Here is a 16,912-nt window from a genome sequence, read left to right on the forward strand (position 1 = left end):
CCAGTGATAGCTCACGCATGCCTATAGCCCTTGGTAGGGGCACTTCGCTGTACGCAAAAAACCACTTTTATAGTAAGAGTTCTTTTTATTCTCAATTTCCCTTGTTTTTTGTCTGCTACCCACTGTCGTATGAATATTTATAGTGTGTCTGTAGACTATATAATAGTATCAGTTAGCGTGTAGTCTGTGAGTGTTCGTTAGCAGTATGCACTCTTTAGATGTAAGGCTGTTAATATGCAATCTGTATTTTGTGGTGCAAGCCGTGAGAAACGACTAACGAGAATGGCAATTGGCATTTCTGCGTGAAATTTAATTAGTTTTTGTGAACAAATGCATTTTTCTTGCAATAGTAATTAATTCTCGGTTACCCTCGCAGTATTTATTCGCTTATTTGTTTAAAAATGAAAGTCGTTATCGTGATTAATTATGAGCAGCGTTAAGTCATTTTGTAAAATTGTTAAGTGAGTAGTGTTTAGGGTGGTTGCTCGGTGCTCCAGGTTTTGTTTCTTGTAATAATGGATTGAGAAGCCGCTAGCGTTGTTGGAATTCAAAATATTTGGTGAGTCACCGCCTTTTAGGATCTAAAATGCATGTAATCTTAGGTAACTCGTTACTGTTACCTGCAATGTTATTCAAAACTGCTGAAAGTCATTGGTTTTGTAAATGAACGTTTACCAATTGTATTTCGTTTCATTAGGTTTATTTTATAATTTTATCTTAATGTCCAAATAATGTTAACATTAAGATCCTTTATTTATAAAGGCTGAAATCCAATGATTCATATTTTTGTTTATACGAAAATAAATGAACATCTATAAAAGTGTGTGTCTACATGTATTGCATTTGGATATTCATTATAAAATAGGTTCAGTTATGATCTCTTATTGTTAACCAGAGCCTTAAAACGCTTGTTCAAATCTATACCATATTTTTTTCTTGTTATAAATTACTGTGATATACTAAATACGAAAAAGAAACTGTTGTTAATATAACTCTCAAAAAAGTATGAAAACATGTTGTAATTTTATTCAATGTAATGAAAGGAATTTATAGATATATTCTCCCAGATATATTAAAATGGTGTCTAAGACTGACAAAATATATTTTCTTTTTAACCTTTGTATTGTTTTATTGTATTTTGTACTATAGTATTTTTGTGTTGTACTTAAAATGTCTCTATATTTTTAAAGAAAAAATAGATATACACAAAAGTATAATTTATTATTATTATTTCACATATTTCATAAAATCAACAAGTAAGTGAGTTATGTTGTGAACTTGGCTTGGAAAACAAGATTTTCCTAGAATGATTGTCATTGTTCAATTCTTTGAATACACTAAAGACAATGCCAGTTCTGGTGCACTTCTAAGGAATTTATTCATCTCTCACCTGGACATTTATGACTTGCAATTTGGAACTAATTTTGTTAGTTGATACATCAAAATTAGATTCAAATAGGCCACACATCCTCAAAAGAGGTCCTTAGGGATAGGGGTCAATATTTTAGGATATAATAAATTCTTTCTGCAATTTTAACATGTAATAAAATTGTATTGCATGTAAAGCAATAATAGTACAATTGAAAGTCAGTTTTATACTTGTTTCCAGTGTAAGGACGGGATGGATGAGGGTCTACTTAATGACCTGTTGGAGTGTTCAGTCTGTTTGGAGCGTCTGGACACATCATCGCGAGTCTTGCCATGCCAACACACATTCTGTCTCAAATGTCTTAAGGTTTGCCTTTTTGCCATGCTTTTCAAGGTTATTCAGATGTTTTTGATACACTTCTTGATGAATACCGTCATTAACTAAGGGATGCACTGCACCTTGGAGATTTGGAGTGGGTAGACTGACAATTTGTTTTAAATCTACTTCACTTATTTTGATTTAATAATGGAACCTAAGATAAACTTATCTTTTAATTTATTCTTATACTAAGATTTCGAACTTTGTGAGCCTTGTTTCTGTGTCTCAATTTTAAAATGTAGGGTTTTTTATTTACTTTTATATTCTGCTGAACTATTCAGTATTTATATTTTGTTTTTAGTAATTGAAGTTTACATATTATGTCTAATTTCTATGATCATACATCAACTGATTGCAACCATATGCATCTCCAAAGTTAGTAGTCCCTTCTTCCTTCCAATTGACATGCCTTGAATAGTCCTTGCGCTTTGTGTGGCATCTGAGATGGAATTTGGGAGATAATAGTTTTTATATAAAAGCTTTTACACTAACATAAATATTTCAGGTCTGCATAATTTAACCTAATAAAAGAATCACATATTTTATCAGATCTATGGCTGACAGTGTTTGCAGAAAGAGGTTGCTATAGCTTTTAAAATAAATATTTTTGTAAATATTGAGACGAGGGTTGTTTTGTGGTATATACTTTAAAACCACCTTTTATCCCAAAAATAGCAACGAAATTATTACAACAAACACAATTGTCTCTACTCGGCCTGAAGAGCGTCTGTTATTTAAAAGGATCCTATGTCATTTGAATAAGTAGGTAATACAGTAGGCAGGAAAGCTATGTATTGGCTATTTTTAACAATTAGGACACCCACACTTCGAATAGCCGGTCAGCTGATAACCTAACTTCATAATCTTATGAGTCTTTGAACTTTTATACAATTCTCCCTATTATAGTTTTTGGCCTTCCAAGCCCTATTTATATTGATATGGGCATGTTTTATGTAAAACTTGTAATCGGTAACAATTTTTACTTTTTACTAAACCGAAAATCATAAACTGGTTCGAGGATTTAAGCTTGGAAACGTTAAATTCCCGTTTTGTCCTAAAAATTTGAAAACAATAAAAATCGGGATAGTTTGCACAGAACTCTGTTTTTCATTGTAGTAGTAGTAAGCAGCTTTTCACTGCAATGATTCTCTCCTGACTACGTTAACTTTCGCTTGCTCTACTCTCATTCATTTTGCAAACCTGTCCGTCAGGATGGTATTGAGCATGTTGCGTCATCGAGAAACATTAAACAATTCAAATCAAAGTGTAACATAATCTCATATAATTCGTTTCATTCCTTAATTACCCCCCCCCCCCCCCATTCCATATAGTAATTTGATAATGAACACGAAATAATATGCGAAATGGCGCAAAATCAAAAGAAGTTTTTAAAATAATATAAGTGTTAAAACCTTATTAAATCGTTTCTGAAATAATTGAATTAAAACACCTTCCATTTGGAACAGCAGGTAATCTCAACATGTATAGCAGAGTTTATTTATAGCAAGTTTTTTATAGATTAATCATCAACCATCAAGCTTGAAGTAGGGTACCTAAATCAATTATAAAATAAAGGTGTTTCTGCCAAAACAAAGACTGCAAAAAATACTTTATTATTTTCACGATAATTTTATTGGTATTAATAAATAAATATGCTGTTGAATTAATTTACATCTCTTCCTTCCTTGTATAACTCCTATTTTTCTGTCTTGCGGTTTTTCTATTTCCTTCTACCTTCTTCTTGTGCTAATTTGTCCCCAAAATAATAGTTTTTTTTTATGTATATCAAACTCATTTCCATTGCTCCGTAACAGTACTTTATCATTATTAACGATGTATTTACGGCTTGGCACGCGTATGTTATACAATTCTCATCAAATTTGGCATAATTCGTTCCAGGTTCATATTATATAAAATGTAATTATGACAATAATGTCAATCTTCGGCTTTATAAAATAAAGAACTTCTGCCCTTAATCATTACTTGAAGCGTCGGTTAAATAAATTCTTATAGTTTGGTACAAATAGCGGTCTCAAGCAAAATGTTGACTCACAACAGTACAGTACCTCGCGATATTGCGGTTTAGATTTATTAAAATCGAAGCCGTCAATCAATTACGGAATATTGAAACGTTAGAAAGTATTATCCGTGCCCTAATTCATAACTCGTTGTTTCAATTAATACATGACATTCACGAAATATTAGCGTCTGAATGATTAAAATTCTTATAATAGTTTTATTTATAGTTGTTTGTTTATAGCTTGAACTTGTATTTAGTAATATGTCTGTTTCATTAACCTCTTTCCCTTCTTAGGAGTGCAAGTGATCATCTCGCTCTAGCTTTCTCTATAATTAAAAATATCTCAATATGAGATAAAAACTGCACGAAACGAAACTAAAGTTTTTAGTTTTTGTGTGATTGTATTGGTTCTATGAAAGGACGTTTACTATTCATCATACTGTATGAAATAATATGAAGGAACTTGTTCCCATCTAGGAAAGCAGAAATTTAAGTTTGTACTTAATTATAATGTGTTAACTTCAACACCCAGAGAGAGGGCTTAGATTTTATTAATGGTCTCATATGTGTGAGAATACAAGTGCTTACTAAATATATTAGCTTAATAAAGTATATGGGAATGTGAGTAGACAAGTGCTTCACCTGATTTAAATCATTCAAGTTAATACAAGTTCACTAGTATCGATCATGCAATCGTCCTACTTATGTACTCGAATGTATTTCGGTGTGTTTCATAAATAGAGCACGGTAACTCTTGGCAACGGGACTTTTCTTTTTACCGTCGGCATATTGGGGATACGATCCAAATGTTGATCGTTTTTTTTCTACTTAGAATAGCTCGCCTTCTCCTGTTTTAAATAAAAGTATTCGATAAGAAAATATAAATGTGTTTGAAGTGTTATTTTAAGTGTAACAGTTTTGGTAATGCTTGGTTGCTCGATAGCTCTGATTGACAAAAATTGACCGGCACACGGAAACATATTATACATATTCAAGAACACTTCAGCACCTTGACTCATTTTCTCCAATGTTTTCCCTGATAAGATAACGATTTGCGATTTACTTCGTCAATGTCAAATGTCGTCTATATAATATAAATGGATTAAATAATAATTTGGTGTTAGTCGAAGGGGTAGGATAATTAATAGAAAAGTAAAGCTCCGTGATGAAATATCTCATATTTTATAAAAGGTTTAAATCTTGTCGATGCGTATTGTCGTGGTAAAAGGGTCTCGGTGTTTAGACTCGAATCCTATAAATACCTTGACACAAGCCTATTAACTTAATTTGAAGATTTATTATATATTGTCTCCGAATCAGACGACATATATTCTATCCTATAAACGCGAATGACATTAGCTTTACGTTGAAGCCTTCGTTTATAACTATTATATTTCCAGAGCGCGTCTTTGGTAGATGCGGTTGTAACGTTATTTTGAATTGCTCACATCCGACTAGTACAGGCGGCAGGAAAGAGGAAATGAATTGCCCTGTCATTATTGATGTTTACCTATTCGAGTTCCTGCATTTGCCTAGTCTTAATCAGCCACCGGGAGGGTTCTGTTGTTTATTGTTACTGCAGCTTAGCCAAAGCCTTTACTGTTATTTTCATTTGGCAAGGAATATTGTAATGAAATTGCTTCTAAATAATTAGAGAACTGTCTCTGTTAAATATAAATAAAAAAAGCTATTTATCTCGTACGATATATCGCAAACAATTCGTTCTTTAGTCACGATAACTAATTATATACAAAATGTCTATACAATAAATGTCAATGGCAAGTCAGTTTTTATTGAGCAGTGATGGCCTAGTGGCTTCAGCGTACGACTCTCATCCCTGAGGTCGTAGTTTCGTTCTTCTTTCTATGCGCGCATTTAACTATTATTTGCCTATTAGATTGACAAATTATGAAACATAAAGTACATGTACATGAAACATATAAATAGGTGATATGTATAGCTGTTAGTATAAAGTGATCAGATTTTATTTTTATTTATTAATTATATTTGTATTAGCTGAATCTTAACAAATAATTTTAAAATCTTACAGTACAATCTAATCTCAAATTTGTTCATGAAATAAACAATTTATAGATACTTTTTCAACACGTATTTGTGATTAGATTAGTGAAACAAGGCCTGAGCGTGCGATTTTCAAACTTGAGATCGCGACTTCGAATCACGGCTGTGCACCAATAGACTTTTCTGTCTATGAGCGCATTTAACACTCGCTTGTACGGCGACGGTAATATCGTGATGAACCGGCACGCGTGATACCTAAATCGATGGTGTGCGAGGCACAGAAGGCTGATCAGCCGCACCCAAGGGTTGTAGTGCCACTGTTTTTCAATTATAGGTATTTAATATTTTATTTCGTATCTTTAAGGTAATAGTCGAATCTCACAAAGAGCTACGATGCCCCGAGTGTCGGGTACTGGTAGAGACAAAGGTGGAGGAACTGCCTCCAAACGTCCTCCTCATGAGGATCCTGGAGGGCATGAAGAACTCCGCACCCAGGAAAGTTTCTGTACAGAGAGTTAGGACTACGCACACGCAGGTAACATATTATAAATGCTACTGCTAGATTTATATCCGCTGCAATTGTTATTCTTAGGTGTTGATCATAGACCTCAGTTTCTGTAATTTTTCTTACTTTCAGGGCCAGGTACAAACGCAGCCATCGTCTCGATCAGACAAGCAGGTGCCACCGCACGGGAGAGCTATGTACGATTATATTTCAAAGGAACCCGGGTGAGTGTATCTGTATGTGTACCGCTGCTGATTTGATATATGGTTTATTTTTTATATAGAATGTAGAAAAAAGCAACAGATAAATACTTTTGTTTATGCCCCATATTCCCATTTCAGTGACCTTTCATTTAAAAAGGGAGAGACGATTTTCCTGCAAAAGAAATTGGACCCTTTCTGGTATCACGGAGAGAGTTCCGGTCGCAGCGGAATGTTCCCTATCACCTATTTGCAGGTAGTTTGGTTTATCCAATACTGCATTCCATTTGTGAGTCATGTGTTTGTTTAAACTGTATGATTTAACATATACATACACATTTTTAAATATGTCATATTGATAATTATAATGATGTTTATCACAGTTTATTCCTACAGAGTTTCTTGTTAGCTCTTCTTTCTGAAGCGAATATTATTGCGTCATTCTGTATTTTTTAAATAATTTTTATATAAATTTGAAAGACTTTCGGCCCCATCAGACCTCGGCATATTACTGTGTTATATTACGTCAATATATTTTAAAATCGTTTCTTGTTTACTAGTACTTTATTGACGACCCATTCGGTTGTGTGGTTCCAGGTGATGGTGCCGTTGGCCGCGGCCCCCGCCTTGTGCAAAGCGCTGTACGACTTCCGGATGTCCGCCCCAGACGAGGAGGGCTGTCTCGCTTTCGATAAGGGTAAATTGAGAAAGAAATACATCGTTAGATATTATAGAATATTCCCTATATTGCGGTTCCGCCTGTGACGTGTGACAATGTGCTCTGCAGGGGCTATAATCACGGTCCACCGGCGAGTGGACGAGAACTGGGCCGAGGGTCGCCTCGAGCAACGAGTGGGCATCTTCCCCATCGCATTCGTCGAACTCAACCAGGCCGCTTCGCACCTCATGAACAGGTACTTTCCGGCAGTCTTCGTATAAACAGCATTTTTCTCAAATTCAAATAATCAAGTAACTTTACGTTCTTCAGCAGTCCGATAAATCGCCCCGTCCCACCCGCGCCGGAGCACGTCAGAGCGGGACACTCGGAGCACAGGCTTCAGGCTCAGGTCATTCGCCACTACCTTAATTAAGATCGCTCCGCTAGGGTTCGTTTGAGCATGTTTCGACGTTCAACGCCGTCTCTCGCCGTTTCAGCACCCTCATCGATATCAACAGATGTCCGCTTCGACCCCCACCTCGGCGCAAGGCAACTACCAGAACGTGGCCGACGGGAGCCAGTCTCTGCCGCCGTCCCACGCCAACTCCCAAACGGCGATCCGGCCGTCCCAGACGTCGGGCCCGATGTCGGCCCGCCGCGCCGCGAGCCCGAGGATCACGGAGCCCACTCGGGCCAAGTACCTCCTCGACATCGTCCACTTCACAAGTGCGCACAAGGCTCTCGGGGTGCAGAGCGTGTCGCGCGTCGACGACAACTACGACAGGTTCGGGGCCAAGTTCGACAATCACTCGAACGGGGCCGACGTCGCCTATCAGAACGTCCGCACCGAACGCTTTCCCGTCGCGAGCTTCAATTCCAACTTGAGCTCCGACTCGAGCTCCAGCGCGAACACACCGTCCTCGACTACCACGCCCAACACCAGCTCCGACACCAGCACGTGCGAGAGCGCCGAGCCCAGTCTGCCCGGCTCGCCCGACAACGACACGGAGAGGAACGCGACGGTCGCGGCGCCGGAGGACATCCGGGAGCGGACTCGAGAGACCTCTCGAGACCGAACCCGAACGCGAGACCCGAACGCTCTGGCGGTTCCGAACTCGAGCGAGTGTTCGACGGCCACGAACACCTCGTTGAACGTAAGTTTACCGACCGAGTCCTCCCACGTCGAGGCTCGCGAGGCCGAGCCGACGAGTCTGCCCTGCTCGTCGAGGATCACTCGATCCGCTGGATCGGAGGCGAGATCCAGCGGACCGGACTCGCTTCTCAATTTCGGCTTGGGGCTGCAGGCCGTCCTGTCGCCCTCTCACGGCAGAGACAACTACGCGGCGACGAGAGCCCCGAGGGACCACCATCACAGAGAGAAACGGCACAGTTTGACGCCGACCACGCATTTGCAGGGAGGCCACAACCAGAACAGGTGAGTTGAGTCACGTTCGGGGAACAGTTCGCGTAGTCCACTCGCTCCACTGAAACGTTTCTCGGCGACTACATGACGAAAACCGTCCTCCAGACATTCGGCCGAAATCCTAGCGACGTCCCTGCTCGATCACACACCAGAGCGAGACGTCCGGGGCGAGAGGGAGAGAGAGCGAGAGAGGAGACGACGGCGGTCTCGAAGCGACGAGCGCCCTCTGCCGGCCGCGTACGTCGCGCTGTATCCGTACAGACCGCAAAAACCAGACGAGATCGAGTTGAAGAAGGGAGGTGAGGATAAAAGGTCGAGAGGTCGCGCGGATCCCGCGAAGGTCAAGAGCGACGTCAGAATTGAAAAGACCCATTGTCCGCAGGCGTGTACACGGTCCGCGAGCGCTGTCGCGACGGATGGTACAAGGGCTGGTGCGAGCGGCTCCAGCGCGCGGGGGTCTTTCCCGGGAACTACGTGGCGCCCCTCACGCCCGTGGCCAACCGGATCAAGCACGACAAGGTATTCGCGATGAAGTATACGCCGCCGCCTCCGCTCTGAATTTTGTGTTCGCTTTGCGAAGTGACGATATGTGTTATCCACTCGAAACCTGCGATTGCAGTCGGCGTCCGTTTCGAGCGGAAAGACGGCGCCCCCGGCCAGCGACGGCGGCAACTCGAGCGCTCCGTCGGCCGCCCCCGCCGCTCCGGCCCCGCCCGACGCCCCGCCCAGGGCCGACAGCCCTCCGGCCGCCGCCCGTAAGTGCAGTCGTCCTCGGGATCTTTCGAACTTTCGCTCTTTTCTTCCTTCCGTTTAAATTTAAGGAGCGATCGGGAGACGCGAAGTGACATAATCGATTTCCATTTCAGCTCAGCCGTCGACGTATCCCTGGAGTGCGCCGGCCCAGCCTCAGCAGAGCGCTCCCCGAGCCGATAAAGTAAGATTTAGAGTCGACTTCGTCGGTTATAGACGTCATCTCGGAAATTAAACCGCCGAATGTCGAATTCCAGGCGAAGGATAAAGCGAAGTCCGAGAAGTCGTCGATCTCGAGCGGCGTGAGCCTGATGAAGCGATTGGCGGCCATGAAGAAGTGCAAGTCTCCGCCGCCCGTGGGCTACAGCATGGACAATCCGGTGTTCGACGACTCGCCCAACGCGTCACTCGTGTTCGCCGCGCAGCACCCCGTGCACGTGCGGTATGGGCTCACTCTGTCCCGCTCTTAACTGAACCGGTTTGCCTTCATTTGCATCTGTGGCTGCACATGTAGTGTTCGCTGAATGTTTCACTCGTTTTGTCCACATCAGTACATCGGTCGTCTTCACCTCACCGCTGCGAGGTGTGCTCGGGATTCGTTCGTTCCGATAAAGTAGACTCGCCCCCTCCCAACGGCGATGCGTGCGGCGATTGGCTCTCCCAGAGCCGACGCGGCCTAGACTAACCCTCGTCGGAGCATAAATTATATCGAAATGCAAAACCGATCGAAACGTTTTCGATAGCTATCGAGTGCCGTAGCACATGCCGCCGACCGTAGCGCTCCCGTAGCACACACGTAGAACCCCGTAGCACACTAGAGCGTAGATTGCACGCAGGTCGGGCTCGTGCCCCTCGCAGTTGCTGCGAGCGTCGCCCGCGGGACCGACCTCGGCGGGGCAGATTCCGGCCCCCGCGGGTCCGACAGTGGCCAAGCACAGGGAACGACCGCACGATCATCGCATGCTCAGGTTTGCATTTGCACTCGTCTCGCACGTAAGAGTCGCTCTTCCGATTTGGCAACTCTCATTTAAAAATCGTGAATCGTTGAAAATGGCTTTGACGCATTTTGCCTTTTGTCGCTTTTGTATCGCTCTTATGTGCTTTATTCGGTTTGCTGTTATACTTATCAGGCGAACCTACGAACGAATTGAGAGTCGAGACGGAGGTGAGTCGGAAACTACGTTAAATAAAGCCGAATTCGATTCGATCGGCCGAATTCCAGCCCGCGCGGCGGTCGCAGCTCCCGGCTCGCGATGCGTCTCGACTCTGAATATCTCGGTTCCGCTCAGTTGCGTAAAAGCGTTAGTTTTTAACTAAAATCTATTCAGTCGCGGCAGCAACGAAGGCCTTCGGCAGAACCAGCATCGCAAGTCGCAAAGTCTGGACGTGACGGCCGCCCGGAGGGACAGACATCACTCGCAGCCGGTCAAAGAGAGGTACGTTTCGCTGACCCGTCGCTCTGACGCGAGCCGACGCGTGCTCTGACACTCTTTTCGAACCTTTAGGTTTCGCTGCGTGGTCCCGTACCCCCCGAATTCCGAATACGAGTTGGAGTTGAAAGTGGACGACATAGTGACGGTCTGCAAGAAGAGGGGCGACGGCTGGTACAAGGGCACGCTGCAGAGGACCGGCAGGACCGGGCTCTTTCCCGCCTCTTTCGTTCAGAGCTGCCCGCCCGAGTGACCGACCGCCCGACCGTCGGACGGTAAGCTGTCCGGCGTGAAGCGGATTTCGACGAGAGATTTCGACTATTCGTTTTGGTGATCGTGACGACGAGTTTCTCACTGCCGCCGACTTCATAGTTTTGGGACGCGGACGATTTTGTGTATGATATTAAATGTGAAATCAAATTTGAACTTAGTTTGTATAGAATTTTGTGAATTTATTTATAGTTTCGATACGCTTATTATTTTACAACAACCGTTCCCGGAAGGGTGAACGCCGGCGAGAGTCGCGACTCGACTCGCGATTGCGCCGCTGCCATATTATACATAATCGGTTTCTTTTTTGACTTGATTCGCTGCGTTTGCGACCCACTGACGGCTTCGCTTTTGTTATAATTTAAATCAAAGAAAATTTGGAACCATTTTTATAAAATAGATGATATCGTGTATAAAGTTGGAGATATGGTAATATTTTACTGAGGTATTTTTATGCAACGGATATTCAAAGCAATAAAGTAGAGAATTAGTACAACGATATATGAAATGCCGTAATCGGATCAGACGTCGTAACGGGGAGGGGCGTTTCGACCTCGTCGTAGACAAGTCGCAGTGTTCGGACGCGTGTCCGTTACCGATCCGATTACCCGGGATTCGTGTGGAGTCGAGTCTCCGACTATTCCTATCCGGGCGCTGAGCACGGGTTTACTCTTACACATTTTATTGAGTGTAAACTTAAAGTAAATTCTTGAAATCATAATCGGTTCTCCGCCGAAATAAGCAAGAACACGTCGCTAGATTTACGACTATTTTATTTCATGAATGGGGTTTTTGTTTATAAAAAACTCAAATAGAATTTGAATCCACCACCAGCTGTAAAATTTGAGAGTTAACATTTTTTTCTGACTCGGACGGATCTTCTGTTACGTGAGACGTCGTCTTGTTTTACTTCTTGACTTACTTGGTGACCTAAGAACCCTGGATGACGGGGTGTCCGGAGTGCGCCTTCGTCGCGTTCGGTCTCGAGCTTCGCATTTTACCTCGTTTCCAAGTATTTAATTGGTTTGTGGACTCAGTTTCCGCACTTAGACTCTCAATAGATCCGTTGTGCGTATAGTCCTGGCTAACTGAGCCAGCCTGACTCTTTCCAAAAGAGCAGAAGTCTTCTAGGCACTTCGCAGGCTTCACGATCTCACTGTTCCGAGGATTACTGCACGTTGTTTAGTCACAGTCACTCGCATTTCAGGACTACGTGGGTAACTGATTCCTCTGCGCGGAAATAGCCTCTGCACACGGGCTTGGCTGTCTGTCTGCGCCTAGGAGAAAAAGATGTTTATTAAGGAGACAATGGTCCGTAGTCCGCGCTTCGAGACCACTTGATGTTTGAGTTCTGCAGATCTTTGGCGATTCCAAGAGCGGATACGGGCCAGCAGGCATCATTCCGGAGCCTCTCCTCGCAAGATCGTCGGCAGCATCATCGTTGCTGAGAAATACCCTGTGTCCCTTTATCCACTGTATGGTTACTCTGTTTGCTAGGGTTATTGCCTCCAGTGCATTGTGACACTCCAGTATCAGTTTGCTGTTTGTCTTTATGCTGACTAAAGCCATCAGCACAGACGCACTGTCGGATACGAACTTAACACAAAAGTTATTAATTCCGCTTCGGTTAGAGCGACACATTCACATTGAAAAATCGAGCTGTGTGTGCCTAGAAATAGGTGTATGTTGATGTTAACATCAAGAGAGAATATGCCAGCGCCGCAGCCACGCCCTGTTTTTGAGCCTCTTCTCTCATTTGTACATGGTATTTCTTGTTGATTAACGATTCTATCACATGGCGCAGCTATTAGAGGTTGGTACTCTATCGCCCTGTTGAGAATCGCTGGTGATTTTTACCCCATAGATCCAGTACCATAAGTCTGATGGCAGCTATTGCTGCCTCCTGCTGTATGCTGTATGTATTCATTGCTATAGTTGTCGTTGCTTTCATGCAACCGCTAACAGCGGACAATAGGCGACAAACCCCATTTAGCGCGTAGGATCTTTTTGAATTGATAGAAGGCGATCGTTGCTTTGCTTAGTTTATGTTCGAGGTGTTTGTTCCAAAGCAGTGTGCTGTCCAAAATGACACCTCAGTAAGAACCTCTTGTTTTACGTCGCCAGGTTTGCTTGGGACGACCACTTTCTCTGTGGGTTTCGATTGAAGGCCTGTCAGGAAATATGATTGGAATTCCACTGACGACTTGATCTGATGATTAATCGGCGTTTCAACCACCTATTGCCATGCCGTGTGCATCTCGAAGAGTGGTTATTTTTTATATCCTATTTGAAGATGTTGAGCTATCTGTTCGCTTAGATTCTCTAGGTACAGGTGATTTTGATTTAGTTATTGCTTCCAAGGCCACCCTAGAGTCTATGTAGAATCTCATATTTTTAGTCACATAATATAGTTCTTGTCGCATATGCCAGTGCTAGAAGTTCCGCCTGCAAGTGCAGGACGATGACAGCTGGAACGTACGGCTCTTGTACTCAATTTGCAGTAGGAAACGGCGGCTACTAAACTACTTTGGCGGCTACTGGAGTCTAGATTTTTTTTACTTCTTAGCTATCTTTATGTTTAAGTTACGCCTCCCAGTTTCAGACGTAGAATATCGCAGTCTGCTTCGTGGTAACCTCCAGCGCCTGTGTTTAATACGGCCCCCATTTGTGAACCCCATCCTTATTTGCCTGTAGGTGTACAACACCGACATCCGTCATGATCGCATCATTAGCGAAAGTACTTTCGACAGGTTCCTATGGCTACTTGCACACACCCTTATCTTATTTGTTACAGCTTTAATTTTCCAATTACTAGCGATCGATCAAATCATAGAAAATATATCCTATCCAACAGCCTACAGTTACTAGACTATAATAAATTAACTTAAACATACAACCATGACAAATATTCGTGGTGGCCGCCACAGAGACAGATAATCGGCGGAAAATCGGATGCTCGACTCGATGTGGAATCCGGGTGCTGAAGCGGCTAACTTTTATTTGAAGCTAAAATTCTGTATTCTTCTTTTTGACAATCTCTACGATGGAGTCGGGATGCTTCGAATGATCCATTTTAAATTGAACTAGTTTAGATATTAACATTCAGTTCATTAACACATAGTAATTAATTTTAGAGGAAATTCAGCAATTATACTAGATTACAATATTAACAGCGTTCTATACAGATCGTAGGTTAGTCTTCGGAGGGTTTCGAGGGCAGATACTTTCATTGGTTATTCCGCTGACTTTGCTCCGTCTAGGTGCAATTTTTTTCTTAGAGATGCTTTCTTTGCCTGCCACCGAAATTCTCATCGTAGTTATAGCTGTAGGAAATTTTATTGTTTCTACAAATTATTCAATAATTTTAAGGACTTTGTATGTGAGAGTGCATGACTTTTGTACGAATAGATCTTATCCGACGTTTTGTGGAACTTTACTCACGACATTTTAATGAATTTGGAAAATTATTTTTTAGTTGGTGTGAATTATTTTTATTAATTTGACTAAAAATCAACTGAATTTCGGCCACGTAGAGTGAGTGTTTAAACATTTTGTATTGTCGGAAACCATGCACTCATTTTGTGTAAAATGCTCAATATTGTTTTCTGTTTAACTCTTTTTACTTCGAAAAATACGAAAGATAAAGATAACAGGAGTGTTTTTCGAAGTTAGCTTCATTCGTTTGAACACGAAGCGTCGACAAGTCTGCGAAGGAGCCGTCGTTTCGTGTCAAGTCGCGTGTGAGCCTTTAGCGGTAAGTGTATATTCTACGTAAGGGTCGTTTCCCGTATTTATTATATTTTTACTCATTTCTACGTCCTTATACTCATGGTAACTATGAAGAACTGATTTTTTGTAAGTGTATTTAATTTGAAACTTTGTAGATTTAGATTGGAACCCTTTTATTTCCAAACAACGAATTTGTTTCTCGACTTCGATACGAGTAGGTTTTGATACCAGCGTTTAGGTAAATTGTTACAATTATTAGTGAAATTTTAAAAATGTTTGGCTGAAGTTTACTTGTGAAAATTGATTTTAGCGTATATGTTGTAGTTGGAAATTTAGGATAAGGATATTTCATTTGATGTAACGAGACAAAAGAACCATATCGATGGCAGTTAGGCGATTTGCGAGAGAAATAAATAATTTCTTCTGAATTTCACCAGTTTTATTTTCACCCGACCATCCAAAGTAATGATTCTTACTCATTTTGATCTTTCGTTGTACAAATCACGATTCTACCAACGCATAAAAGGAGATATTTACACAGATTCAAATTAGAAATTTAAAAAAAAATCGGCATTTATATTTCAGGCGCTTTTTATAATACACGTACTCGTAAGACTGTCGCTTATGATAAATTTCCTGGAAAATGCACTTGGCAACCGTAAGTTGACATTCAAGTGCGGTTAGCCGGTTTGTTATGATAACACATTCTTTGTTAATCCTTCTGTTGGGCCTGGCACCTGGCCGCTTATTAGTATGTAAATATTATTACTCCACAAGTCACAAATCGTGCAGTGGTGTAGATATTCTGATATTTTAAAACATAATTGTCATAATCTTATTAGATGTATTTTAACTTATATTTTTTGTTCCACACGTAACATATTTTATTTTTGTATTACTAGTAATGCAATAATGATTAGCACGTCGGCCTCACAGCAAAATTAACACAGAAGGAGGTGGAGGTAAAGGTTGTACCTTTAGTTATTATTATTTGCCTTTGGCATGCTGCTGTCTTTGCAGCTCAATTCATATTTGTGCTGAAGGAGCGGGCTGTTCGGGGTATTGGTTGTGTTTCCCCAAGGGAGTCGGTACGAATTAAATATTATGACAATATCTGGTCAATATATTTTTGGAGCCTTGTTGTATGTACAAAAAAATATAAACGATTTTAAAACAAATGGTGACTTCACCAGTATAATACTCGAAACAGAACCAATTTGAGTGTACGACCAACCAGACTCCAGAAGATAAACCACTAACCAGTAAATAAAACGAATACATCGTTTTTACTACTAAAAGAGTGGCGGAAAGATTCTTGCCAGTTCTTGCCTTGCTAATTGGTAGTAAATGTAAATTTACAATTAATTTTACATCTATTCTGTTGACGTTCATAAATGTTCTTGTTTACCTATATGAATAAAGTTATTTTGAGTTTTGAGTTTGATGTCTCAATACATCTACAAAAACACGATCAAAACCTTGAGAATATGGAAAGCATCGATGCCGTTATTTGTTGTCTTTTATAAACGAATAAACTCGCTAAGTTTTTCAATTATATTATAACAGATTCTCTGCTTTCTGCTGTTAAGGCTTTTTTGGATAACTATGCTCCTGATTACTGACGTACTGACGATTGTAGGTACCGTGTGCAGATTTTTCGCAAACCACTCAATTACTGTATGGGTCCAAATACAGACAAGAAGGTGTAATCTAAAACAATGCTCTAAGCTTACTTGCAATTTCAATGGAAAAACTTAAGTATGTAATAATGTTATGTTTGAATTTTATTCTCGTGTTGAATGCGACCTTCCGCTAAATATCAATGTTGCAAAACGCTTTCGCAGTGGTTTGCTTTTAGTGTTACTATTTATTTTCTATATCTGTATGTTGTTGTTGTATGTTATTTGACTTCAGTCAAGATTCGATAACTGACAACCTGTGGACGTACTCATGCAAACAAGGAGGAGTTCAGGATCTCAAAACTGTCAAACAAAAGGGTCGACCAAAAATTAGGAACTACCAGTTTTTCTAAGTGTTCTTAAGTCTAATAAGTACAACTGGAGGAATAAGTAATAAGTATACCGAGGCGTAATTTAAGACGCGATTGAGATCTGTTTATTAGCTGTGACCTTAAGGCTTTCTCGAAAAGGTCAGGCTG

The 16,912-nt window shown here is 41.4% G+C and overlaps 1 protein-coding gene across 4 annotated transcripts; it reads left to right on the plus strand.

The window, feature by feature from the left end:
• The first annotated feature begins 270 nt into the window (after positions 1-270).
• LOC123707462 (E3 ubiquitin-protein ligase SH3RF3) lies at positions 271-15,182 on the plus strand. 4 transcript variants are annotated; one of them, XM_045657820.1, is made up of 18 exons: positions 271-559; positions 1,610-1,735; positions 6,154-6,324; positions 6,427-6,518; positions 6,636-6,750; positions 7,092-7,191; positions 7,282-7,408; positions 7,483-7,561; positions 7,650-8,306; positions 8,457-8,587; positions 8,681-8,874; positions 8,958-9,094; positions 9,195-9,330; positions 9,442-9,509; positions 9,583-9,767; positions 10,162-10,293; positions 10,654-10,761; positions 10,831-15,182. In XM_045657820.1, exons 2-18 carry the CDS (start codon positions 1,622-1,624, stop codon positions 11,006-11,008), a joined length of 2,724 nt encoding a protein of 907 aa, XP_045513776.1. In that variant the 5' UTR covers positions 271-559; positions 1,610-1,621; the 3' UTR covers positions 11,009-15,182. The 4 variants fall into 4 exon arrangements, with proteins under 4 accessions (XP_045513776.1, XP_045513519.1, XP_045513600.1 ...); XM_045657563.1 differs by having other exon boundaries at positions 7,650-8,587; XM_045657644.1 differs by having other exon boundaries at positions 7,486-7,561; positions 7,650-8,587.
• Positions 15,183-16,912: the final 1,730 nt, after the last annotated feature.

This window comes from Pieris brassicae, chromosome 1, assembly GCF_905147105.1.
Source record: "Pieris brassicae chromosome 1, ilPieBrab1.1, whole genome shotgun sequence".
Taxonomy (NCBI): domain Eukaryota; kingdom Metazoa; phylum Arthropoda; class Insecta; order Lepidoptera; family Pieridae; genus Pieris; species Pieris brassicae.

Excerpts from the sequence above, each read along its gene's own strand:
- LOC123707462 (XM_045657563.1), top strand. The coding sequence starts at position 1,622 with ATGGATGAGGGTCTACTTAATGACCTGTTGGAGTGTTCAGTCTGTTTG. Across the intron at positions 7,562-7,649 it reads AGCACAGGCTTCAGGCTCAG|CACCCTCATCGATATCAACA; the intron begins GTCATTCGCCAC and ends TCGCCGTTTCAG. Across the intron at positions 10,762-10,830 it reads TCGCAGCCGGTCAAAGAGAG|GTTTCGCTGCGTGGTCCCGT; the intron begins GTACGTTTCGCT and ends TCGAACCTTTAG.